Source organism: Coturnix japonica, chromosome 4 (assembly GCF_001577835.2).
Source record: "Coturnix japonica isolate 7356 chromosome 4, Coturnix japonica 2.1, whole genome shotgun sequence".
Classification (NCBI taxonomy): domain Eukaryota; kingdom Metazoa; phylum Chordata; class Aves; order Galliformes; family Phasianidae; genus Coturnix; species Coturnix japonica.
This window is the reverse complement of record NC_029519.1, coordinates 60,099,547-60,126,329: the sequence shown is the minus strand read 5'-3', so window position 1 is coordinate 60,126,329 and position 26,783 is coordinate 60,099,547. Positions and strand designations below refer to the sequence as shown.

At 41.8% G+C, this 26,783-nt stretch overlaps 2 protein-coding genes and 1 long non-coding RNA gene across 4 annotated transcripts in view; 1 reads left to right on the top strand and 2 right to left on the bottom strand.

Moving 5' to 3' along the window:
* The window catches only part of CORIN (corin, serine peptidase), a 118,162-nt gene extending 108,562 nt beyond the window's left edge, over nucleotides 1-9,600 (bottom strand). Inside the window, exon 1 of one of the 2 annotated variants that reach the window (XM_015862236.2) lies at nucleotides 9,433-9,600. In XM_015862236.2, the coding sequence (XP_015717722.1) occupies nucleotides 9,433-9,507 (75 nt within the window). In that variant the 5' untranslated portion in view covers nucleotides 9,508-9,600. The remainder of the gene's footprint in view (nucleotides 1-9,432) is intronic. The other variant, XM_015862237.2, reaches the window with a different exon arrangement.
* Nucleotides 9,601-12,267: 2,667 nt separating this feature from the next.
* NFXL1 (nuclear transcription factor, X-box binding like 1) overlaps nucleotides 12,268-26,783 on the bottom strand; it is a 44,849-nt gene continuing 30,333 nt past the window's right edge. The window contains exons 20-22 of the mRNA XM_015862239.1: nucleotides 24,046-24,132; nucleotides 20,056-20,109; nucleotides 12,268-15,477 (exon numbers count right to left, since the gene is read on the bottom strand). Of these exons, the coding sequence (XP_015717725.1) occupies nucleotides 15,304-15,477; nucleotides 20,056-20,109; nucleotides 24,046-24,132 (315 nt within the window). The 3' untranslated portion in view covers nucleotides 12,268-15,303. The remainder of the gene's footprint in view (nucleotides 15,478-20,055; nucleotides 20,110-24,045; nucleotides 24,133-26,783) is intronic.
* Nucleotides 19,381-24,363, top strand: LOC107313725. Its single transcript, XR_001555154.2, has 2 exons — nucleotides 19,381-19,682; nucleotides 24,010-24,363. It is a non-coding gene; the product is annotated as an uncharacterized LOC107313725 (long non-coding RNA).

Below are 26,783 nucleotides of genomic sequence, written 5' to 3'. Positions count from 1 at the left end.
TAATGATAATCATAGATGCTTCCTATGGGAGACACAGTGTGTGAAGTAAGGTGGTTGTTTGCACTTCAGGTTACTGCAGAGACCCATTGGTCTCTTCTGTTCAGCTGATCTTTGAAGCTATTATTAATCCAACATGAGACTGCAAAGTAAAAATCCAAACTGACCATTACCAGAAGTCATTATTCAGACTAACTAAAATTCATTTGCTGTTCTTTCTTTCATTCATTTCTGGAGTACAGCTTTGGGATTCTTGATTCATAACAAATAATTTCAGCAGTTTTGTGAGACACCGAAGCAATTTTGGAATTGAGAAAATTATAAAGATGTGCATGAGAAGCTCAGAAGAGACTTGTCTCACCCTGCTCTGTGACAATGCAGTTCTGGTTCTGATCCAGCTTCAGTTCAAGAAAGTTCCAAGGGTAAGTTTACTAAAACAAAATCCTAATGTATGCAGTGTACCTTCTGGGTGTTTGAGAACCTGCACTGCTACCTGTCAAGCTTTTGCATTGGAATATGACTGCAGACTTCTAAACATGCCCATCTTTGAATCATCTAGCTGAGGCACTAACAGCTGTCAGAGCCAGCAACAAGAAACTCATATCAGGGTTTTTATGTGGGATGACACACGCATATGAATGCCATGCTGCTGTGTTTGTGTTACTATCATACAGCACACATTTATTTCAAGAGAATGCCAGCTCCTGGTGGGCCATCTCTTCCACAATTCACTCTTTCCTTTCTGAAGGCTTTGAGGGAGGAAGAAATAAGTTGGTCACTCGGATATAAGCACTACAGCCAGGACAGATGTAGCTCTGAGGAATTTATTCTCATTGCATTCATTTTTGGGGTAAAGGCTCCAGTGTTTTCTCTGGGTAATGTAGTAGATTTTGGAGGTACTTAAGGTACTTGGGAAAACTATTTGATACCTAAATTTGTCTAAATAAATAATATAGTGATTGGTCTCCCTGAAAAGATTAGATTTAGACATCAGAAAAGTATTCACAAGCAAAATATTGACCTCGGTTCTGAACTACAGGAGGTCTATTCTTAACGTCTCATGGAAAGCAGAGGAGATAGAAATGTTTTCTCTGGATTTCACATATCTAGCATGATACCTAGTATGATAACTGCTCTTCATCTCACTTAAAAAGAGATTTAGATGCACTATTTAGCCATTGAATAGAGTGAGTACTGCTGTATGAATTAAAAGAGAAAAAAATAAAGAGTATTTATCACTATGGGAGAATAGTTATACCATGTCTTCAATAGTAGTATCGTTGAATCTCTTCGTTTTTCAAAAGAAGTGCTGCTGAGTAACTTTGTGATGCATATTTATGTATTACATGTATTTACAATTGTTTATAAGTTTCACTGATATGAATTTGTAACTACAACAATGGATTTTCCCATGTTTACAATGGAATGGTTGAATTTTCAAGAACTGTCAGAATAAGAAATAGTTGAGTTTATGGCAAACACTGCAATGCTAAGCTCTCACTTCTTTATTAATAACAGCTGGTAGCGAAGATGTGTGATGTTGCCATGCCACATAACCAAAGCAAGATTTAGTAAGCATATGGAAGATATCAAAGATTTCTCAAAAGCTAAAGTAGAAGGCATTCATTTTAAGAACCAAGCTATGGTTAGCATTATCTGGTATTTCTCAGAACAAGAACATCAATTCAGCCTACCTCAGCAGGCAGCAGGAAAGTGTCCGCGGGAAATGAATCTTTAATTAATACAGAATTTATGCTTTGGGATTTATTTATTTTCAAGTTTCTAGGGCTTTCAAACATTACTCATGTGAAGTTTAAACAGTGTCATGTTGTTTTTCTGAACCACTTATATTCCTTCCTGGATACCTACACATTCAGTGCACGGTGGCTTGTTAAGCAGGTAGATCTGCAATGGCAGTTCCCTGGCTATACACTGCTGAGCATCTTAATTCAGAGTGCATGGGTGAAGCTTACAGTACTGGCTTCAAGTTCTTGTTTTGCTGAGAATTCAATAAGCAGTTGCCATGAGCCATTAGCACCAGAAAACAAAAGTGGAAACCACGAGAAAAGAAAAAAAATCTTCATGGCCTAAATTGTCCCAAGGAAAAGATTCCTACAAAAAAAATAATAAATCATTTAAAGGGGTAGAAGGGTCCAGTTAGAGGAAAACCCCCTCTTGAAAACAATTTTCAAGCTAAGAAACTTAGAAGAAGCAAAGAGCAATCCTGGCTGCCCTGTGACTCACAGTCAGTGCACTGATCACCAGCAGTGCATAAATTCTACCAGAAAGCCCATCCTGAGAAAGAAAACTAGACATCCTGAATGAATATACTTCATTTTTCCTATTAATACCTGATCAGTATGTTCTGCCTTCTGAACTCAAAGTCAACCAGTATACGATATACCTACCATGCCTATTGCTCATTGTATGGTTACCTAACTATTTAAAATCATAAGCTTTCAACAATGTGAATTGAACACTAATCTGGATTGAAAGGTACAGAAATGGCAAGATTCTTCTTAAAAGCATTTGTCTCTTATGTTTCAAGCATTTCTTATCCATGGAAATGCTATTCTCACAAAATAATGTTCTGCTTAGAGGAAATTAAAATTTTAGATTTGAATGTGTAATTTTGAATTTATGCTAATTATTTGTTCTGAATTGTGAATAAAAACATAATTGAATCTTGGACCAAGGATGAGAGCCGCAGCAATATTAATCAAAGTAAAGTTGTGGTTTAGAATAAAAGCAAAGTTTCGTCTGTTCAGCGTAGCTGGATAGTTATTTGTCCTTGTCCCAGAGATGAAAATGGAATTACATAATGTCTCAGGTCAATAGTCTACTAAGTACAAAATGTAGAGGTTAAAATGCATTGATTTTTTTCAATAGGGTACCATTATTTTTTTTTCAGAAACATCGCCTTGGAGCTTTTTGCTTCAATAGGAGAAAATTAAGAAAAGAAAGGGTGTTTTCTGGAAATATCAGTGCCTTATGACAGAAATAATTGAAGAGATGACTAGGGATTAAACCTATTTGTCACAGTCTGAGTTATGAAACAATGAGCTGGAACAGAAAACTCAAGATTGAAGCATATTAACAAGGCACTTACATGGGTGTAAGCTTTTGGCTATGACTTTGATATAGTATCAAAGATTTTTGGATCATATATGGATTTATGGGATTAAAAACTTCCATCTAAGTCTTTGAAACAATAACAGCCTAGTGAATTATTTTGCCTAAGAAGAAAATTTCTACTGTATTTATGGCTAGGACTATTCAGCATCATTGTCATCCCTAGAACAGATGCCAGTTTTCCTCCCATTCACATATTCACTGGAAATTTACAAGAATTACATAATAATCCTATCTGTGACGAGGAAAAAGCAAATGAAAACCATCTGGGTTCTTAGACCTTCCAGGTCACTAGCAACACTATTACATACACTGACTTCGCAAGGGAGAGGAAGAATTGTTAATGACTTTTAAACAGATTCCACCATCACCTCAGACTTCTTTTCCAGACCTGTCTGCATGCATTATATATTACTTCAACTTATATCTTTAAAACAGCTGAGCAAAAACAAAGCTGTGTTTTAAAAAGGCATTTTCTGCTGAATTATTTTGTGGCATGCTTACCACAGATCATTTAGCAACAGATCAATAAATAAAGATACTTTGCAATTTCCAATATTCTTTCAGATACATTATCCATCCTGTTTTCATAGTTGCATGGAACCAACATCTTCCAAACAGCAACCCAACTCTCAGCAATGTCTGTCTCTAAGCACTGCGCGACATCAAGAATGAACACATTATTAAAGCAAGGTGGGCTCGGCTGTCTGCGTTTCTTCCTGCAAATGGAAAAATGGAGAAGACTGAGGAAAGCCTGGCAACTGCTAGCATGTTCTGCACCTACAATCTCCAGGTTGCACTGGTTCTATGACCACTTTAACACAGGAAAAATAATCCATACAGCAAAAGACATGACGCTGGAAGAACGAGCAATGGAAAATAGAGCACATCAATACCTCAGGGAATTCCTGAGCAGACACTACACGTTTACTCCATTATTATTTGAATACAGAACCACAGATTGAAGAGGCCTCGGATGCAAAGCTTCTCAGTGCTATCAGCCATTCTGTTTCCAAAAACTGCCCTGACTCATTTCTGAAACCTAATGAGGAGCAGGTAAGTGATTTTTTTTTACTGCTTCACACATAGGCAGAAAGGGAAAAATAAGTTTCATTTCTTAGAAAGTGCTCCCAAGTAACTTTCAGTACTATTGGAGTGACAGCATAGGCTATTTTGAAATAAAGAGTAGTATGAGGTGAAGGGCAATGACAATCTGAGCTATTACTATTGCTATTAAAACACTGCTAAATTAAATCTATTGGGTATCAAAAAAAGATCAGACATGGAAGATTTTAGCACATTCATTTTTTTTAAACACTAGGTTCAGCTTATGTCAGAATTGAGTGTTACAGGTTTGAGAAAGAGAATCACAAAATCACAGAATGACCCGGGTTGGAAGGGACCTCAAGGATCATGAAGCTCCAACCCCCCTGCCTAGCAGGGCCACCAGACTTCCATGTTTACTAGATCAGGTTGCCCAGGGCCCCATCCAACCTGGCCTTGAACACCTCCAGGGCCGGGGCATCCACAACCTCCCTGGGCAGCCTGTTCCATGACCTCACCACTCTCCTAGTAAAGAACTTCCCCCTAACATCCAACCTAAATCTTCCCTCTTTTAACTTAAAACAATTTCCCCTTGTCCTGCTATTGTCAGCCCTTTCAAAGAGTTTACTCCCCTCCTGATTATAGGTTCCCTTCAGTTACTGAAAGGCTGCAATGAGGTCACCCCGCAGCCTTCTTTTCTCCAGGCTGAACAAACCCAACTCCCTCAGCCTGTCCTCATAGGGGAGGTGCTCCAGTCCCCTGACCATCCTCGTGGCCCTCCTCTGGACCCTTTCCACAATCTCTATGTCTTTCTTGTACTGAGGGCTCCACACCTGGACACAGTACTCCAGATGGGGCCTCACAAGAGCACAGTGGAGAGGGACAATCACCTCCCTGTCCGTGCTGGCCAGCCCTCTCCTGATGGAGCCCAGGATCCCATTTGCTTTCCGGGCTGCAAGAGCACACCTGCTGACTCCTGTTAAGTTTCTCCTCCATCAGGACCCCACAGGGGTCGCAATGTAGATACACCAAAGCTGGAAGCACATCAACTGCCAAATACCACATTTCTGTGTTCACTGCTGCTGTTAATTCGAATATTCAAACTGTGCAGGTAAAACAACCAGAAATAGCAGCATGTTAATTATATACTTAAATAAATAACGACAAGCATCTCTTTAAATTAGAGCAGCTTCAGAGCACAGCTGAGGAGAGTCACTCCCTTCAGTGATATGATCCTCCATGCAACAGAGGAACAAACTGACATCTCGTGTGTTACCTCAGAGGCAGCTCCTCGCCTCTTTTTAAAGCATTAAGTCCTTGCTAAACTGTTGTCTCGTTGCTGGTGGTGCATTTAGGACATTAAATCATTACTTCTTTCGCGTTGGACGATTAGAAAGCATTGGCCAGAAGGGCCAGTTCTGACAGTTAAAAGGTGGTTGGGGTGGGGAAGAATTTAGCATCATGGTACTACATCAGGCAGGGAGGGCTCTCAGGGCGGCCAAACGCCTCAGGGCCGGCGGTGCGAGCAGAGCCGCTGTCCCGGGATGAGCCGTGAGCGGGCGGGTCGGAGCGGCACCGCCAGGACGTGCGGAGGGGGCTCCCCAGCTGCGCTATTTTTACGACGGTATGTTTTGCATTCAGACTTTCCATTGCAGGCGTCCCGGGTCAGGGGATCCGCTCTGCAGGGGGAATCTGACGGGTCAGCCCGGCAAGAGTTATTTATAGAGGGGCGGGGGATAGAGCGAAGGGATGCGGCCGGCGTCATGCTCGTCTGTCGCGGGGCTGCGAGCCGGGGGCGGCAGCAACAGCTCTTCCTCGTTGTTTGGCTGCAGGCAATTAAAAATCAAGAGGTGCCACATTTGGAAGGGTCCAGGCTGTATGTGCATGCCTACAACTGTCCTACTGCATGTGGCCTGACACCCAGCACTGCCAAACCACAGCTGGCCATCAAAAACAAAGCCTTTCTCTGGCTTCATTAACATCTGATAGGACATAAGCACAGCGATAGAACAAGGGAGAATAGTTTTAAACTGAGACAGAGGAAGTTTAGGTTAGATATTAGGAGGAAGTTTTTTTACACAGAGGGTGGTGATGCACTGGAACAGGTTGCCCAGAGACGTTGTGGATGCCCCATCCCTGGAGGCATTCAAGGCCAGGCTGGATGTGGCTCTGGGCAGCCTGGTCTGGTGGTTGGAAACCCTGCACATAGCAGGGGGGTTGAAACTCGATGGTCATTTTGGTCCATTTCAACCCAGGCCATTCTATGATCTGCCAATAACACCTGACATGCTGAAGGATTCAGCTCTTCCCACTCAATGTAGAAGTACATGCCATATTTAAAAGCTGATCAACTACACCAGGTAATAGCACCTTTGTAATTGCCTCACAGCACACCCTGTTCAGCCTGAAAGCAGAAGTCCTGGTACCTGTAGCCCCCAATCCAGGTGAAGGTCAAAGCTGCAGCTTCCCATCTCCTTAGGAAGTGCCTCAGTCCCTGCATTGTGCCTTCTGTATTGGGATGGCCTGAAGTTCCTCCTGAAGCTCGGCCTCCATCTGAGCCACTGGGCCACATCTATGGAAGCACTGGCTTTCTACTTGGGCACAAGAGGCTCATGTAGAATTCAGCATTGATTGGTTAGACCACGTGAGTCGTGGTAAGCACAAGAATTGCTGGGATTCTTCACCAGGTCTAAGCACTCCAACACTGCTTTGCATACCCATCTTCTCTGTTGATTCTGACAGAGAAAACAGAAGTGATTCTTTATCCACCTCGGCCTCTGAGAACGCTCCTCCCTTGGCCACACAAATGAGAAGGAATGCTACAACTATATACGGGCTTGCTATAACAACAGGACACTAATGTTCCTCGAGGGAGCAGAGTGCTAAGACTTAAACATGTATGCCAGCTTAGCAAAAAAGAAAAATAAATAAATAAAGAGAGGGAGAGTGATGGGAGGGGGGGTGGGAAGGGGGAATAAGGAGGAAGAATGGAAGAATAAACATTCCTACATGCAAGTAAGCATGCATTTTTAAATAATTACTGGCACTGCTTACAGTCCTGTCTTTCCTTTATATCTGCAAACATCATTATATATATAAGCAATGGATAAACAAAGTCGCAGGTACATTAAGCTGCCCAGCATGTACTGCACATTTTAGAGAACACTTTCATTTGTGACATATTTGAAGCTACCTTCTACTCTTGATTCACCACATGCTCAAGTTATCTACCATAGGCACACAGCTGAGTGCCAGCAAAGACTTTTGGAGAGGAGGTGAATGCTTTCTTTGATGTGTTATAGTTCTGGGCTCCAAAAGACTTGAGGGTGGGGGGGGGAATAAAAAAGCACCCACAACATTTTGCCCTGATGGTCCTATCAGGTACAAATAGATTACAAGCAGATTCCTCTAATCTGGGAAAGTGAGCTGCGCAACTTGGCTCACTGTCCCAAGAGCCCACTCAGGAAAACAAGTGCTGCTGGCTGCACTAATAGTGCATGAGGAGTGAGGATGGTGCACAAGGCTGAAGGGCCTCAGTGTCACTGGGGAAGTCACAAGCATTGCCTTCCTGAACAAGTTTTGGACAGTGTTTGGGTCTTCACTATCCCCTAGAGAAGCTTTGTGCAGAATGCAGATGACCAGAGCATTCAGACAATGCTACCACCTCTTAGAGAAGCACCGTGGTTGTGATTCATTGCAGTAAACATTTAGGCGATACCTAAATATCCCCTGATACTGCCATTCAACTGTGCCTGTACCCCAACAGGTCCAGCAACTGACAGGCTGGTAACAGCCCAGACTGAGGCATACATATATACAATATACAAGACAATATACATACAAGACAATAACTAAGAACTGCAGTTTAGTACTGCTGATGGGACCATCTTTGAGAACATGGAGAGGATGTAAGTGGCCGTATGGAAAAATCCACTCCTACATTTTTACTGCTGAAAGCTAAGTCCTCCCAAGAGACCCCACGAATGCATTAAAAGCTCCAGGTACTTGATTGCACTTAGAGTTTCACCACCCCAGCCAGACTGCTAATAGTTTTACATTAAAATCGTTAATTAATTAACTGCCTGCCATGAAACGTATCCAAGGATTCTGCGTTTTAAATCGGGTGGAGAATTGATACAATTAAAGTACTCTTGCCTTATTTAGGAACACTTCTAAAAACGCCACCGTGCCATTTGTGTCGCATATGGAACGATTTCACAGCGCAGGAAGCTCCGCCACCGTCTTTTTCATGTGCAAAAGCGCGAAGCTGGCAAATCGCGTGCATTACGTCGCTGGGTCACGCAGTGCGCGGTGCTGCTCCGAGTGCCCTGACACCGGAGCGCCCGCAGCCTCCAGCCGCTCCCGCACGCCCGCCCTGCGGCGTGACCCCTCGGGCAGACACCTGCTCGCTGGCCAGAGGTGAGAGGGGCAGCCGCTGTCCCCCTGCCCCAGCGCGTTGGCCCCCGTACCAGCGGCTCTCCCCGCGGCCGCCTACCCTCCCTTCCACCTCGGTCTTCCCGCTGGGGAGCATGCGGGGAGCTGGGAACGCAGTCGCTCGGGTATCCTGCCTCTCCCAGCGAGGACTAACAGCTCGTTTACTCTTCAAGTTTCCCGGCCCCTCTCTGTGTCGCTCCGAGGGATGACCTTCCGGCGGTACCGGCGGTGCCGTCGGGCGTACAGCCGCGGCACGAGGTGTCCGGCGGGAGGGCTCCACGCCGAGGATGGGGTCACGGGCCGGGTCCCGCTGGAGGCCAAACCCCAGCCTTAGACTCATAAAGCCCGACCGGACCTGTTGCCACCGGGCTCTGCGCACCTCCGGCTGCTGAACTGATAGGAGAGGAGGAATTAACGGGCTCGTCAGCACACTTCGTTTTCCCCGCCGACTCCGTGGGAGCCGGGTCTGGGCAGGAGGCGAGCACGGAGCCGTGGGTGACGCGACCCACCTGCGCAGCGAGCCCCGAGCTCGGCCGTCTCCGCGTTCCCGTCGCGCAGCAGTGCGCACAGATTAGGCGACGAAGCTCCGCAAGGCAGGTGGGGCGGACGGCCACCTCTTCCCCGCCGTTCCGGACCGCGTCCCCTTAGCGAGCCCCGACCCTCGCTCTTTCCCTCCAGCGACAAGGCCGGGTACGGGACTCCCCACTCTACGCTGACCCGTGCACCCCGCCGCCCGCCCGAGCCCCAGGGAACGAGAGAAGAGCGGCGAGGGACGGGCAGCTCGTCCTCGGTCGCAGCCTGCCGGCGCTTTCGGCTTTGCCTTACCCTTCTGGCGGAGAGGACCTGTCGGTAGCGCTCCTCCTCCGCGGGTAGGGCAGGGAACTGTTGCATGGAAAGCATGCTCGCGCTGTCGCCGGCTTCTCTCCGCTCTCTCCCGTCCCCCTACTCTTCTCTGCCCCCGCCGCCGAGCCGCCCTCCTCCCGAACGCGCACACGCGCTTGCCGGGCGCGGAGTGGGGGGCTCCGCATTTTGTCTGCTCGGTGCGCCCCCCTCCCCCTCCACCCGCCCAATAATAATAAACCTCCGCGAGAAAACCGCCGCATCCCCACCCCTTTCCCACACAAAGGCTCTACCCTTGGGGACGGGCTGAGGGACAGCCTACTTGCTCGCTTCACCCTCAGCGCCGTCCCCTGGGGAGGGCGACTGAGGTGGGCGCCGCTCAGCCTTCCAGCTGGCAGCGGGGGGCTCACCCGGCTCCGGGGCTGGCCCTGCCCACCCCGACCTCCTCCGTACTGAGCTCCGTGTCCCCGGGCTGGAGCTGCCGTGGGTGGCAGAGAACGCGCACGGCTCCCTGCTGCTCCTTGTGCGGGTTTGGAGCCCGCAGCGACTCTCGCTTCTCCTTGAGATAGGAAGTTTAGTGCCTACCGGCGGCCCGGCGCTTCCTTCTCGGAGCACGGAGGAGTGCCTTTCCCTGGCGCATTCTCCTCGGCTCCAAAGAGAGAGATCCCGTTGAAGTCACGGTCGGCGAGGGTTTGCGCATCTCTGAGCTGTCAAGCCCGGTGCTCAACTCAGCAACAAACGCCACGGCACCACTGGAGCAGTGTGGGACCTTCCGGCAGCCACAAAATAGCATCGCCAGGACCGCGTTCTGGAATTACACGCGAGAGCTGAAGGGCTCCCCGTTGTTAGTGTGTGTGTGTGTCCCAGTGCTTCTGAAGTAGTCCTTCAAAACGTTAAAACAGTTCGACATGAGTATGGCTTCTATCCCTGATCACGATTCTGGCTGTCAGTCAGGATGACACCATTCAGATGCCGGCATACCTATAAGCAAACCTTAAGTCAAAAACTCCCTCTCAGCTCCTAGCCGGCTTCTGTTCCAGTTATATGTTACTTTATCTTCGGCTGTAGGGTGCGTCACTTTTAATTCGCATGTAAAGCTGGGGCATTTTGTGCTTCTGAAACGCCACTGAACTCAACTCTTGCCCACCGTATTTCAGTCCCGCACCCTTTTACCCAACATAAGTCTACTCTGGAGGGGGTACAGCCTTGTGGTTTTTTGCTTCTTTCTTTTTAAACAATTGCACAAATAGTAGGAAAAGGAAGGCAGAAGACAGAAGCAAGATGCATTAGACAATTTGGACATTGTGTAACATAAATAATACAGGCTACACTGATTTAAAAAACAAAAGGAATCAAGTCAAAATTTATTGTTACAGCATTCTACAGAGATTCATTAGCCCCGTGGAGAAAACCACAGCGAGAGCAAATGAAAACCAAAAATGAAAAGGTACGGTTCAGGCTATGGCCAGCCTGGCCTTGGTGGGAGGCTGCATTCTCTCAACAGAAATAATGAATTCCAAACCCCAACCCCATCTTTACTCACAGCCTCATGGCAACTCACTCAAGCTGGAAAGCCACCCTGATGCTGTTTCATAGCTAACAAGATTCAGCCAATGTACAGCACGCAGAGGAAGCCTAAGCTGAGCTCTGCTTTTGGCAGTTTTATGAGAAATATTGCCTGAGGAACAATTATTTAGATTAAATAACACTTGGTTGAGTTAAGCCACAGCCCTCAGTAGCATGGCCCATATTCATATTCCCTGTTTGTGACAGACTAAATGACCTCTAAAGGTCCCTTCCAACTCTTTAAGGATTCTATGATTTGATTCTGATTCAATATTGATACACCAGTTCTGGTAGGAACTTGTTTTCTGGTAGAACATATAAACATGTCGACTCAGAGTAGTAACATTACCTTTAGAGGAAATGAAGCACACCTCATAGTTATCATATAATTTGACTTATTATTAAAGTTTCACATTTCCCTCCCTACTAAATACAGACCTCTACAGTATCTCATTTTCCCTTTCTTAGGGTGACTGACCAAATTGAAGTGGAAGGGCAGATGCAAATGTAAACCATCCACTCACTAAAAAAGAGGGCAAATTAAACACCCGTGCCCAATAACCAGGAAGAAATCAGAACAGAAAAGGGATACTGGGAGAGGAACTGCTGCCACGGTCACATGCAGCCTGCCCACCCAAGAACACCCACCCAAGAACACCCACCCAAGAACACCCACCCCATCCTACACCACACACCAGAGCAGCTTCCAAACGGCTCCAACTTCTGCTGCCTGGCACAGGAGCATCCTCAGGCTGAGCGCTCCAACCCAGACATCACCTGCAGAGAAGCTGCACGCAGCGCTGATACACTTTGGAACCAGAACTGCTGAGATGGCAAGCGCTCCGAGTTCAGTGCTTTAGAGCCATAATCACGCATAGAAGCTTTCAAGAACAAATTTTGCTATCTGCATAGTGACATTTCCCTCTCCAGGAGTGCTCTCAGAGCAAATGTCTAATAAATCAGTTACGTGTCTATTTTTTTATTTTTTTTTATGAGGACAAAGCAATAATCCACTAAACCCACTCCCATTTGTTTTATCTTAATTGGCTTCCCAAGCCGTTGTTAGAACCGCCATGAAGGAACGTGATTACGTAACTTCAGTATTAATCTGAGCAGTGGGAACTACTGCTGCCAAAGGAGGGAGAAAAAGCATGACTAGAACTTCCACTTCCATTCCTGCACATCAGCTGTTATTACCTGGGAGGAGGTTGATGCTTTTTGATACCGGCCTTTGAAAACAAACAGATGTTCAAGTAGTTTTGGATGTGTTTATTGTATTATTTGATTTTTACACTAAATTAACATACACAAAAGTCTCGTTACTGTTACAGGGAAACAAACTCACCCAAAGGAGTTTCCAGACCAAAATACTGACAACTTGTAATCACCCCAGTTCAGTACAGAGATTAGTGCTAACCAGAACGTGTTTGGAATCAGAACAACAACAAAAAAACCAACCCAGAAGTTATTAGTTATTTTGGGGCTGTTGGTTTTTTCTTTATTTTACACGTATCTACATATTTTGAAGCATGCCCATCATCAGGCTCATCTCTGATATCCCTCCAACACCAGGTCACATTATATCATTAGTTCTGATGTACATCTATCAGTTTGCCTTTTATTTGTTGTCAACTGTTAGCACTCAAAGTATCTTTTTGTAACCTAAATACTTCATACACACCGAATACCAGATGATTCCGTCTGTACCTTTTACTTCGCAACCATTGTGCTTGCAGTGTGTGGGGCTCCAATCAAAAACAAAAGGGAAATATTAAAAGGAACTGTAAAAGTAATTTTAAAGCAACAAACAGAAGACAGAGATTCATTAAAACTGAAGGTTGCTTGAGCCCACGCACCTTCTTATGCCAACAAACATCTATCTGGTTCAGCAGGCAGAACTATTTTGAATACAGTTTCAAAACTATGGCTTTTTCACATATGCAAGGTTCAGGAGAGAGATGAATCTCTGAAGGGAACACATGCTTACATACACAAGTGTGAATGGAATGAATTTTAGGGATCTGTATGCTTCCTTATTTTAATAAAGATGGTCGAATGGAAGCAAGTCTTTTCCTTTCTAGTATGTCACACAAATAATGCAAAATATGCAGAAAAGTACACTAAGAACCACTTCAAACATGTAACTCAAGTGCAGTTCATTATTACAGCTCTGTAGAGAATTCTTCTCTTTGCCACAGAGGCAAAGAGAAACTTTACATTGTACTTGTTTCAAAGAAGTAGCTTATAGTACATAGAAAAATGGCTTACGTTCACATAAAACAAGAGCTGTTTCCACAATGTTCCCATTCACCTTAACCTAAATATTCCAGCTACAAAAGCTTCTTTTTTGTAGTTTTAGACAATAAATCATGTTTTACTTCAGTCAAACAAAGAAAAAAACTCCCTCCTTATTTTTTCTCAGCGATGGGAGAATATAGGCCCAAGCAGTCGCATAATGGCATCACCTCACTTGAGTAAAGAAACAACACCTACATGTGCAATTACCTCGCAGGCATCAGTATTACAGAAAAGAGTTAAAGTAACAGGATAGAAATGATTCACTCCTTATGCTAGGAAATAAGAGAATTCAACAGATACAATTTCAAACACCTGGTGAAATTTCAGTTCTATGCTAACTTTTATTCCACACTTTACATACTTAAACAGCCTAAGAAACCACAACAGAATCAGTAAGAGTTTTTATCATCAGTTTATATATATATAAACATATATATATAATCCTCCCAAATAGCACTCAATCTTGCCAAAAATTGCCAAATTTTCTTCATCTGTCTTTCACCAAACTTGGTTTCCCCAAGATTTTTTTTTGCCTTTTGTAGCTTTTCTTGCTTCTCCTGCTGCTGAACCATAATTCCAATTTGGGTATCAGCTCAGATCGACTCCTTTTAAATGTAGGCTAAAACTGAGTGAAAGAGCTCTCAAACAAGCTGCAATTTTCTCTTCTCCTTCCCACAAACAGTCCTGCAGCTTTTGCAAGCATTTGCAAAGAAACTATATGCTAAAATTACAATTGCTCTGGGAGGAAAACAAACAGTCAGAACTCCAACAACTGCAAGCTTTGTACCTCTTCTTTCAAAGGATCTTGTAAAGCACTCTTTGGATACACACCGTTGCTCAAATATCAGCATAACATTTCCAGCAGAGATTTAAAAAATAAAATAAAATCATCTTCTGATTCTTCCCCTACACCTCAAACTTAACTTGCAGCCCTTCAGCTGAGACCATATAGCTTTTCTTGTAATCTCAAAGCCATGTAAACCTGACGGTTCTACCTATCACTCCATTTCCCAAAGCAAGGCATTTGAAACTGTCAGTAATATTCAAATATTTAAAGGATTAGCTAGACAGTTCATACACTACTGGAAAGCACCATCCAGATGGCTTCAGAATAACATATAGCTGTACTGGTACACTACTCAACTACTTTACATTTGTGTACATCTAGGCAAATATTCAAATGTGACAGTTCTCTATAAAAATATAGAAGCAATGCTCTAAGTTTAATTTCAATCTGCTTTTCTGCCCTTGGCTACAAGGAAAACAATGAGACTATGCTGAAAGCACTTCACACCTACGCTCAGTGTATGCATCCATCCACTAAATCAAGTCTTCAGTTGATTTGATTTTGAGGAACCAATCACTGAAAAAACAACACTTAAAAAGAAAGAGTCTCCCGAGGGGCCAATGTAATTATTTGCACTATAGATGAATTGAGAGACGTTTCACATTTCTTTCCTCTAAAGAAAATTTCAATGTGAGAGACCACATTGAAATGCTCAAAACTTAAATGATCTGAAGTCCCTCAGTAGTTACAAGTAAAACTGCTGTGAAGGACAGAAATTGTGGTGTGATGTAACCAAGGGACTAACTTATAAATACTTATATTTAACCATACACTAAGTTGATTTTATGAGAAACAAATATTCAATAAAGCATTTTATACTAAGCTATTCTTAATATTTTGAAATGGCAACAAGGATAAGTAATGATATATTAATAGAAAAGATGTTAATGCAGCTCAGACAGATTACATCAGCACTTCAGGGTCAACTAAAATTTACTATTTCATTATCTTCAGTGTCTGAATTCAGCTTTGTGCTGCAAATGTAATAACACAAAAGGTGACATTTCTTCCCTCCTCTTCACTTTCCTTGCAAATAGTGTACATACACAATCTATGCATATTAAGTTGTGTGGCATACAAACTAAACATTCTACGAATAATAGCCACCTAAAGCCCAACTGAGGTATATTGAATACTGAGATGATTCAGCCATTGTAGACCATGAGCCAAGCAACCATCACAACAGCAACTCCAAACACTGGCAGCATAATGAGGTTTTTGTATTTTTGCCATGAAGACTGTTCAATTTCTACTTCATCTCTTCTCCTCTTATTCTTTCTTCGTCCTTTTAATCTGTTTTCAAAAGCTTCCAGTTCAGCCTAGAAGAGAAAACCAAAAGTTGTTGACATTGCGTCAGGAGTAAAAACAAGGAAATATGAACATTTTAAATAATGTTCCCAAAAGCCATTTTAAAAAGTAATTAGTAGCCCAAGAAAGTTATATAACTCTTACAGATAAAATGTAGCACCATATCTCTCATGCTTACAAAGCACTTTGCTTCCAAGTGTTAAACCATTGTTTAGCTTCCTACAAAGCATTGACAAAAATGCAACCAAATGAAGTTTAACGTATGATTCCTACCTCAAGTTGAATACACTAAGACACAATTAGATTGCTATTTTCCCATTAAAGAAAAGGACTTGTAAGTATCTAAGCCATTAAAATAACATATAGAAAAGCACTGGCTGAAACTTTAAAAGACGCCCTTCCTGTAATAAGGATGTTCTCTGCTTTTTTTCTTTTTTTTAATTAAAAAAATAGACACATGGCACTCTTCAAAGAAAGCCCTTATGCCCAGAAAAGAAGCAAAGCAACTGGAAAAAGAAGAATGTCAAGCTTCTACCCTCAACAACAGTTTCAGGGTCATGTCTGGAATGGACACAGTAGGATCCTCTGATCCTTCTTCCTCCCCTCACCACACTCCACGAAGACACCTCCTCTTAAAAGGATATCAGCTCAAGGCAAAACTCTTCTTAGGGTGTGAAGCTGGAATAAAACTGAAATTACGCAGCTTGCATGAAAGAGTTTAACAGTGGGAGTGGACTCCAGTGATGAGTCTCCATTGGAGCCATCTGATTGCTAAGAATACCACAAAAGATGCTGTAGGGGTGAGTCGACAGACTAGAAACAGAAGAGCTCTGACAAGAATCTGGATTTTTAGTAGGGTTGAAGGAGTTACGGAGCAGACACTAAAAGAGAGAACAGAGATCATAGAGGCAGAGCACAGAAAGCCAGGACTGGGTGGGCAAGGCACAGGACTGAGTTTCAGCAGAGGAAATGTGGATAGTGAACAGAGCAAAGACTGGATATGAAATGAAATAAATCTACATGACTTCTACAGCCATGCTGCCAGGAAAAGTGGAACTTAGACAATAAAATAGGTCCATTAAAGAAACAAGAATCAGAGTGTTTGGGGAAATGGGCAGAGAAGCATTCCAATAAATAAAATTTTAATTTGGAGCTCAAGATTGTCTGGTCTTCCTCTACTGACAGCAAATACTTGTGAGCTTCATAAAGCACATGTTACTTCCCTTCCTGTGCCAGATACCACCAGCAGCAGGAGTGAGAAGACTGTTTTAATGACTGTTACTTTGTACCTAATAAAGGAAGAAACTTGCACTTCTCTGATGATACAGGAGAAAATGTCGATGTCGTACATTACTTTCAACTAGCTAATCCTCCTGCCAAGAAGTATCTTAAGGAAACACTTCTTCAAAACCCAAAATCTGGAGATAAGTGCAGAGTTCATTAGATTTCATATATAACATGTCAATATTTTACAAAAATGCTAAATAAAATTTGGGGCTTTTGCAGTTAATGTGCACATACGATCCCAAAATGCCTCATGAACTGCAGTAATATGAATTAAAATATAGGGCTCGAATGGTTATATAACAGGTACTTAATTGCTTTCCTAGAGATTTTCGTAAGAACCCAGCTGCAAATGAATACATTGTTAAGAAAAAGATCCGTGGGTACAGAACGAGAAAGATGCAACCTCTATCCTCAAAGCTACCTACGAATTTTATATTGTTGTCATCATTCCACAAATGTCAGCTAAGTTATCTTTGAACAAGTACCAAGAAACAGTTGTGTCCAGCCTTCAGATCACTTTTTTTTTCAACCTAAACAAGCTCTAGTTTTCATTTAGAGCAATAACTTATCTTCTTTGCATGCTGACGCATTAGAAGTGAAATGTAATGCAGTTACTTGAGCTGTATATTCAATTTTCTTGTCTGATAACATGCAGTTTACAGTAGTTCAGGTGCTAGATTTTGTTCTTCAGTGTGTAACTCTCTATATTCTTCCTGCACTGAGAGGCAGCCCCATAGGAAAGAGGAAGTAACAATGACTATGGAGACAAGAAAGAACATATCCTGAAGCCGCAGGGTTTCAATTTACAGAATGTGGATAGGGGAGGGCTCAACTTTTATAACTTAAAGGAGACATTCAAACATCCTTCTTTAGGAAAAAGGGAGAAAAAAAACTTTCATACAATTAACTACATTAGAATTCACATTTGAGACTGTCTTTCAGAACTGAAGCTCTTGATCAATACAAGTTTTCCCAAGAATTTAACTGAATCTTTTATTTTGGAGTAATTAAATAACCAAAGCACTGATCACTTTCTACCACTAGCAGTTGGAAAATGCTGACCTCACGCAGGTGAATTGGAAGCAGAAGGAAAGTTTAGCTGCTGAGGCCATAATGAGAAACCCAATGAAGCCATCTCCCCTTGCAACTAGAAACAAGTGATTCCATCTGTAAGTGTCATTATAGAAGTACCATAAACACCAAAATGCAAGTTTGCACTTACCAAAGAACTAACTAGTTTACAGCATTAATAAAAATAGGTCTCAAGAAGCTGCAACTAACAAATGAACTGCCTATGCAAAAAGGTACTAATGAGATCAGAAAGAGGGTACAAGATGCAAGCCTCTTCAGAAGGTAATAAGAACATATATACATATAAATAGCACATAGATGTATAAATATGTATATACATATATACATGTATATATATTCACACACATACATATGTGTGTATATATATGTGAAGTAGCACCCTATGATAGTGATGTGCTCCAAGTCACATCAACAAATGGTACATAATGAGATCAAATTGGAAAGGAACCAATGTTAGCCACAAGGCAGTAGTAGTTTAGTGCAGTTCTAAAGACTATTACCTACTTCTGTCCTAGAATAATCTTTGCTATTATGCTATACAACTGGCCATATTAATTAATAGGTTTGATTACATATAGGTGAAGTCTTCCATCCCTGAAGTCACAATCCATCACAAAAATATGCACACAGAAGTGTCTACTGTACACACAGCACACTGCTGGACTGTAGCTCTGAAAGCACAAGTAGAAAGCAATGGTGATGTGACTGGAGGCAGAAACAATCCCTGCTGAGCAATTAAGACAATAATGAACACACTGCTGGTGGAGCAATTCTGCTACACTGGAAGGATCATAAATTTAGTGGCTTTGATGCAGAAATCATTAGTGACTAGAATGCCTTCTGGAAAGCATAAAAACGTAATCAGTGCAATACAAGCAACAGCAACTTTGAATTTTTTGCTCAGCAATTGTAAGCATATTGTTTATATGAATACAAGGGTATTAGCATACTTCAGTTATTAACTTGCAGCTCTGTCACTTACAGATTATCTCTCCCCAACAACATGTTTCAAACACTTTCTATGGGCTACACTTCTTGACCTTTGTCCTAGAACTAACTTCAGCTTAGAGAACAAAAGAATTAGATGAACTGTCTATGAGACATATGAGGGAATGTGTAATCAATATTGTAAACAGCTGAGGCATGACTGTAACAATAAACACTCCAAGATGACCACAAAGCAATGCCTGCCCCCCTGGACACCAGGCACAACGGTACGTAGAGAAAATCCTGCAAGAGAAACAAAAGTAGGCCATGGTGGAGCACTGGTTAACAGACAATACTTAGAGCCTCTAGGCAATTAATCGAAGTTGTGACCAGCAGAGAAGCACCCTACCCAAGAATGTCCTAATGAGATTGGGAGAACGGTACAAGATGATCAGCCTTGTAAGCAAGTCTTCTGCACCCACTCCAAGCAGTGAGCTGCTGCTGCGATAAGAACGGAATGTGCAATCCAGGTGAAAACTCAAGCATAATCTAATACAGAACTGTTTTGATAAATGAGTCAAAGTGAAGTCAGAAACCACACACCAGACTTAGAACACGACTGGTGTCAAATGCTCTGTCACAGGCATACAAGCCTGTTGGAAGGAGTGCATTGAGGCTGCAGCGCCCAGATGATAAACCTGAGTTAGCTGTCACCAGCAACCAAGCTTACGGTTAATTTCTGAAACAAGATTAGTGATAGTATTTCCAGGCAGCTGGCACAGAAGCTTCTTGGATTACAGTGCTGACAACACACATTCACCAGAGCCAGCAATTACAAAAAAATTCCCCACTCCCACCAGACCTTGAAGGACAGAGACCAATTTAGGTTTCTTCACTCTCACGAAGGGGAGTAAGTAAGAAGTTTCACTCAGTAATTCAACCTTACAGAGGCTACTTAGTAATTCTGTGAATTTAAGGAATTATAAAATGATGGATAAAAATCAGAAGTATTTTGTATTTAAATATATGTATACATTATACAGTTATTCTAATGCGACATCAAATGATTACCATTTTGCCCACAGATGTGAGAACTGTTAAGAGAAAATATACTTGCTTTTAACCACTGTAGATCACCCATGGCACATACCTAAGGACAACATAACAGCTGAAAGCAGTAACTGGGAGAAACACTATACAAAGTATACAGATTGGGCTGCACGTGCGTCAAGTGATTTATTAACACAACGAGGTTGGGGGGGAAGAAGAATTAAGTTTGATACCTGTTGTCTTCGTTTCTCCTCTTCAATAACAGCTTTGGCTTCTGCCTCTTTTATCTGTCCAGACATACAAAGTGATAAGTAACTGTTGTAAAAGCAGGTAAAACTATTATCTTACAGAGCCATAATTTATAGAACAGTTCTCAGAAAAGCGAGCAAAACCTTCACCAAGTGAGCTGTGAGCTTACTCAGATTCTAAAACATTCTGTGAAAAACCTCTATCAATTCATGTTTGAAAAACATGGAACATAAGAGACGCTACCATGTTATAAAACTAAACTTCTGACTAACTGGAAAATTCAAATGACAAATATAAAACCTGGGGAAAATATAAATATATATATAAATATATATATTCATTAATACCAGGGAAAATTCCTTAATAAAGTCACTCTAAGCTTTCAGTAACTCAGTCCTCAATTCAGCACACTGTACACTGATGGGTAAATCCTTATATATGTATGTAATTTACACTCACACACTTCATTCCAAGTAGTTAAATATGCCCTGACTGCTAGAGCAAAAGGAAATCTCCACTTTTGTACCAAATGACATATTGGATAATGCATACTCATATTGTTCTACTGCTCTTGTTGTAATGGAAACTGTCAATGCAATTACATTTGCTTCACCATCAGAAAGTTTTATGAAAAATAAAACCTGGAACTACAACTGATCACTCTACAGAACTGTTACATAGCATTCAAGACAGCAAATTAAATGCCAGAAACTTAAAGGAAAAAGAATGGCACAGAAAATATTAAAACATAAACATACAATGCATCTGAATCACAGTTCCTGCATTATTTTCATCCTACAATAACTAAAGAATGCAACGCCTAACATACATAAAGAACAATGGGATGGACTGGGTCCTGAATCACAGAATGGCCTGGGTTGAAAAGGACCACAATAACCATGGAGTTTCAACCCCACTGCTGTATGCAGGGTCACCAACCACCAGACCAGGCTGCCCAGAGCCACATCCAGCCTGGCCTTGAATGCCTCCAGGAATGGAACAACCACAACCTCTCTGGGCAACCTGTTCCAGCACATCAGCACCCTCTGTGTAAAAAACTTCCTTCTAATATCTATCCTAACCCCCCCCTTCTTGTGCTGGTGGCCCCAGGCCTGGATGCAGTACTCCAGATGGGGCCTCACAAGAGCCAAGTAGAGGGCATCTCGCTCTCCTTGCTGGCCACCCCTTTTTAAATGCAGCCCAGAACACAGTTGGCCTTCTGTGCTGCAAGCACACACTGCTCATGTCCAGCTTCTCGTTCACCAGGACCCCCAAGTCCCTCTCCACAGGTCATCTCTCAAAGAGATCTTCCCCCAGTTTGTACAAATATCTGGGATCGCCCCAACCCGAGTGCAGCACCCTGTACTTGGCCTTATTGAACCTCATTAGGTTTCCATGGGCCCACTTCTCCAGCCTGTCCAGGTCCCTCTGGATGGCTTCCCTTCCTTCCAATGTATCGACAGCACCACTCAGTTTGGTGACATCTGCAAACTTGCTGAGGGTGCACTCGATGCCACTGTCTGTCATTGATGAAGATGTTGAAGAGCACCTGTCTCAAGACCAACCCCTAAGGGACACCACTTGCGACCAGCCTCCACCCAGACACAGAACCGTTGATCATAACCTTTTGGCTGCATCCAGCCAACCGATTCCTAATCCACTGAACAGCCTATGTACCTGCAGAAGCCCTTCTTGTTATCTTTCACTCCCCTTGCCAAGTTCAGCTCCATCTGTGCCTTGACTTTCCTAATCCTGTCTCTTCACACATGGACAACAGCTCTGTATTCCTCCCAGGCTATACAACACTGCTTCCACTTTCTGAACATTTCCCTCTTTTCCCTCAAGTTTAAGCTGCAGGTCCTTGCACATCCATGATAGCTGCCTGCCTTCCCTGCTTGACTTCTTCTGCAGGGGGATGGAGAGCCACTGTGCTTTCAGAAGGGTGTCCTTAAAGAGCTGCCAGCTCTGTTCTATACCCCTGCCCTTAAAGTCGGTTTCCCAGGGGAAGCTGCTAAGAGATGTTTAACTTGGATTCATCAGGTAAAAAGCAGGTGATTGACAGGACACAAAATCCTGAAGACAGTGAAAGTGCCAAATAGTATTTTTCATTACACAAAAAGGCATATAGATGCAGCAAAGCCATCAAACATTAAGACACCAGCTCTATCTCTGAAATTCCCTCAGTCAGGCATCACTACAGTGACGGCAGTACCAGTGTGCTGGGTCAGTGTATGCGTATCTGCTGCTTGTACATGTTTCTTGGACCTCCAACTCTGCAGCCACTTAACACTACCTTAGTAAAATTAGATCTCAGAGTAATAGAATGCCCTAAGATGTAATGATATGATTGACAACTTGAAGTTAAAAACCATCTTGATCTCAATAATCAGTCTATATATGTACATATATATATTTATGTATCACATTTTGCACAGTAAAAATGGTAATTAACTAAGTAAGGTATGCACAGATGGAATTTGTTCCAATCAGTCTACAACTTAAGAGCTGTTGAAGACTAAGCAGAAGGCACACCAGCTCGTGCTTAAGAACACCGCAGCTCAAAGAGCGTGCTCTGTGCAAGCAGTTACATTTGTGGATTTTCAGATTATTTTTTTTTTAAATTGTTAAACCATATATGAAATATCACTAACAATTTCATTTCACCTAGATAATGTCAGAGTGTCTCATCAGAAAAACACACAAAGGTCTTTTTAGTCATGAATACCTGAAATAGGAAAGTTTGGTTTGCAAAAACTGCAGCCCTATCCCTCCTGGTATTTCACTGCCATCTAATGGCAGAACATCAGTTCCAAAAGAGAAATCGGCCAGTGAACACAGAATGTAGCTTCTTTTGTACGCTGCTGTTGTCATATTTGTGTAAGATTCCTGCACACGTTTGTGCGGAACTTCCTATGCTCACAGGAACCTGTAGTCATTTGCTTGATGCATTAGAATATTTTCCCAGTTGAATTCAATGGTACAGATAAAAAATAGGAAATATTATCTGCTGAAGTGAAACTGCAGCTGATGCTGCACCCCACTGAAATGTGCTCCTTTGTTGATGCAGACTTCTATGAATTCACCCCCCTTCAATGCACTCCATGCCCAATAAACTCACTTCCACACTTCACTAGAATGATTTGTTACTGCTGGTTTTTCTAGAAGTATATTCCAAGAGTCTTGGTGTTCAAGCTGATTGCAAAGGTGTAGAATTTGATTTACAGAGTACGTCTTAGAACTTGCCTGACAATCCTGAAATTCTGAGCAGAAACAGACAGATGTAGCTTTTACAGAATGAGGTTTTGGGTTGAATATTTAAATTATATATATCAGTATATTACATATACTACTAAGTTGATAAAAGTTAACCAGCTCATGCACCACTTCCTCATGTTTCCATAAAAGGCCTAGAAAAACAATGTGGATATTCTGTCTCTTTAGGTGAGATTATGCAGCAGTTTCTTTACTTCAAACAAAATTATTGGAGAGCATCCATGTTTACAATGGGCTGAAAAGCACATGCAGTTGCTGAAAGCTCTCTGTAATTGTGGCAGTCACCTAATACTGTGTGACAGGAACACACAAGATAACACTTTGCTAACCTTCAAAGTAAAAGTAAGGCCTAAATGAAGTGCTTCTATAGCTCTCACTAGCAGTAATGATTTTATTATCATTGATTAGCACTTCTTGGCTGAAGAGGAAATCTCCAGTTCCAATGTACATTAAAAATAAAGAGGTAATAGAGCATTACCTTAACACAGTGTTTCATCAAGTGAGTTGACACTATCTACAAGTAGTGCAATTCTCAGCAATAAGCCAGATTCAATAGTCCAAAAATTAAATGTGCAATTAAACTGTACGCTGAGTTACACTGCATTTCTTGCTATTACTGTCTTGAAAAAATAACGATCTGCCTGTTTTTTCCAACTTTTCTCAAGGCAATGAAGATAACATAACTAAAATGGATACACCACCTCAGACGCCTTCCGTTTCATTTCCTTGCATAACACATCACACTCCAGTGAAACTTGGCCTTCTTGTATCTTGCTGCACTGTACTTCCTGTTAAGTATAAATTGAATTGTTTGTAATTCATTTCCCTATATAAAAATTTAATTATAACGTTCATTTTGTTGGGAAAATTGTAAAACAATTTTATTCGGTATATTTACAGAATGAAGCTAATAAATAAATATTATTTGAAACTGTAACTGTATTCAAGCATCCTTTTCTATTTTCCTTCTTTCTGATAAGCTAAACTGAATCAAGAATAAATCAAGTGGTTCAGTTTAATTTTTCTTGTCTTTTTTTTCACTTATTTATTTAAGACAAAGCAATATAACCTTGTGAACTGTTACAAAAGATACCATGCAAAGTAACTAATAAGTAACTCTTCTGAAACTTCGTATCAATTCTCTAAACTGGCTGAAACTACAGGGCAAGGTCTGGTCATGGGAAGATCTCCCCTACTTCCTTCTCCTTCCTCCCCCTTACATTGAAGGCCAAAACAAACAAACAAAAACAAAAACAAAACAGAATACCAGCACAGAGAGAAAGTTATAATCTATACTACTAGCCTATGAAGAATTTTGTCAGGAAAGCACAGTAACATAGCCAGAAGCTATTCTGGTTTTCATGCTTTCTGACAATATGCAGAACAATTTTCATAGCATACAGCAAAATCCAAAAACTAACTTCTTCAGAGCAATTCCAGCATGCTAAGATAAACCACCTGCCTAGATGGTTAAGAATATGGTCCACTACAAGTTGTGGGTTACAAATTCAAGTGGTTTATACGACCTTGCATGTTTACATGCATAGCCTCATGATGCAACAGTTAACTTCAACACCAGAAAAGGAAGAAAAAATCCTCCTGTTTTGCACTCAAATTATGAGCTCCTACATTTGATATTAATTGTGATGGTTCAGATGAGGCATATTTACAGAGCAGCTTGGAATACGTGTCCTGTCAACTCCCAACTTCACCAGTAGTATACACAGACAGAAGACTGGTAGAGGAGAATTCAACTGCAAATATTAGGTACTCAATTCTGTTTCTCCTTATCTTCAAGATCACAGGCTGCAGGCACAAAAGACTAAATATACAGGTACACTATCCTATCCAAGCTAAGAAAGAAGTACACTATCTGCTGTAAGTATGCAGCTCCAAGCAAATATGCATAAGGACCTTCTGGAATCAAGATATCCTAATTACGATCTCAGGCAAGGGCAGATGCATAAAGCAAACGTTAAAAGACATCATCTTTCACACTACAGAAACGAGTCATATTTCTGCAGTCAGATTAGCTGCAACTAATACACAGTCCAATTATCAGTGGCTTATTGGTTCTACCATCATTTACCCTCTACACTGTAGCTCTCTGTACAAAAGAGAGCATGGATTTGGGGCTTGACCTGGAAACAGTGAGATGATATTTAAGGTGGGGATAGTGTTTTCTTCTCTTTCTGAAGGGAGACACCATTTCACTAGGAATCAGAAGGATCACTTCGTGGCTATTTAAATAAGTGGGCTGTCATCATATAAGAATTAATAACCACTCATAACAACCTTTCCACCTTATTAAAATCAAATTTACAAGATTGAGGGGGGGAAAAAAAGTAACCGTCATCATATTTAAGGACCATAAAACTTTCAGAATAGCAGATCTGGAATGTTCCATTTCAGGCCACTGTAAAAGTGAAAAGTGAGCATCCTAAACATTAATTTCATTGCTTCTTGCTACCACATTTCAGTTGGACATCCACATAATCACTGAAGACATCCCGGCACTCTGGGACAATAAAATCTGAACTGGTCTGAAATAGCTATACAGCGTCAGAACTCAGCAGAAGATGATGACACATTTCAGTTTTCCAAAAACAGTATGAAAATTAGGGACAGCAACAACTAGATGTAACAGAGCTATCATGGAAATACCCATCTTCCTTATTCAATTAAGTCTGGCATAAGAAACAAGCATACTTTTTAATAGGTATCGAGAATAGAATCACAAGATTAAGGTTAGAAAAGACCTCAAAGATCATCAAGTCCAACTGTAAACCTATATCTTAAGGAACAAGAAGCAGAAGTATACACGCAACCAATGATATTATTGATTTTACTGAACACAGTAGAGTAAGAAAAACTGAAATTAGTAAGAGCACTTAGTCACAACAAAATAATTTATCCTCAGCAGAAGTCAACATTTCAACTTACAAATAAAGAAAAGCTAGTTATTTATAAGCAGAGACTGCTCAATTTGAAGCACGTACTCTGGGCATTACCATCCTTCCTCTTGAACATGCGCCCTGCAAGATCTGAGATTTCTGAAGACATTTCTTGGAGAAGCTAAGAACTCTGGGGAAACTGCATCTGTGTGGAAAGCTCAGAAGTTAACCGGGTCTTGAAAATAATTTAAGCATGCTTTGTTCAAGCCAGATAGTGAATTTTTCATTAAGTTAACACTTGTCAAGAGGTCACAGCAGCCTCTGGTTTTCCCCTCATCATACTTGATAGCTATAAGCTTTGTCCTTTATCTCTGCTGAAAGCTAAGGATGCTGATGCCTCTGTTTGCTTTAAGGGCCTCAGACAACCATCAATTAGGAATTCAAAACATCTGTGACTGTTCCAATTTATGTAATTATAAACTTCTCAGTTCCTAATGAGGAAAATGTGCTTTGACTTCTTAAATCACTCCAGATCATCTGATTAT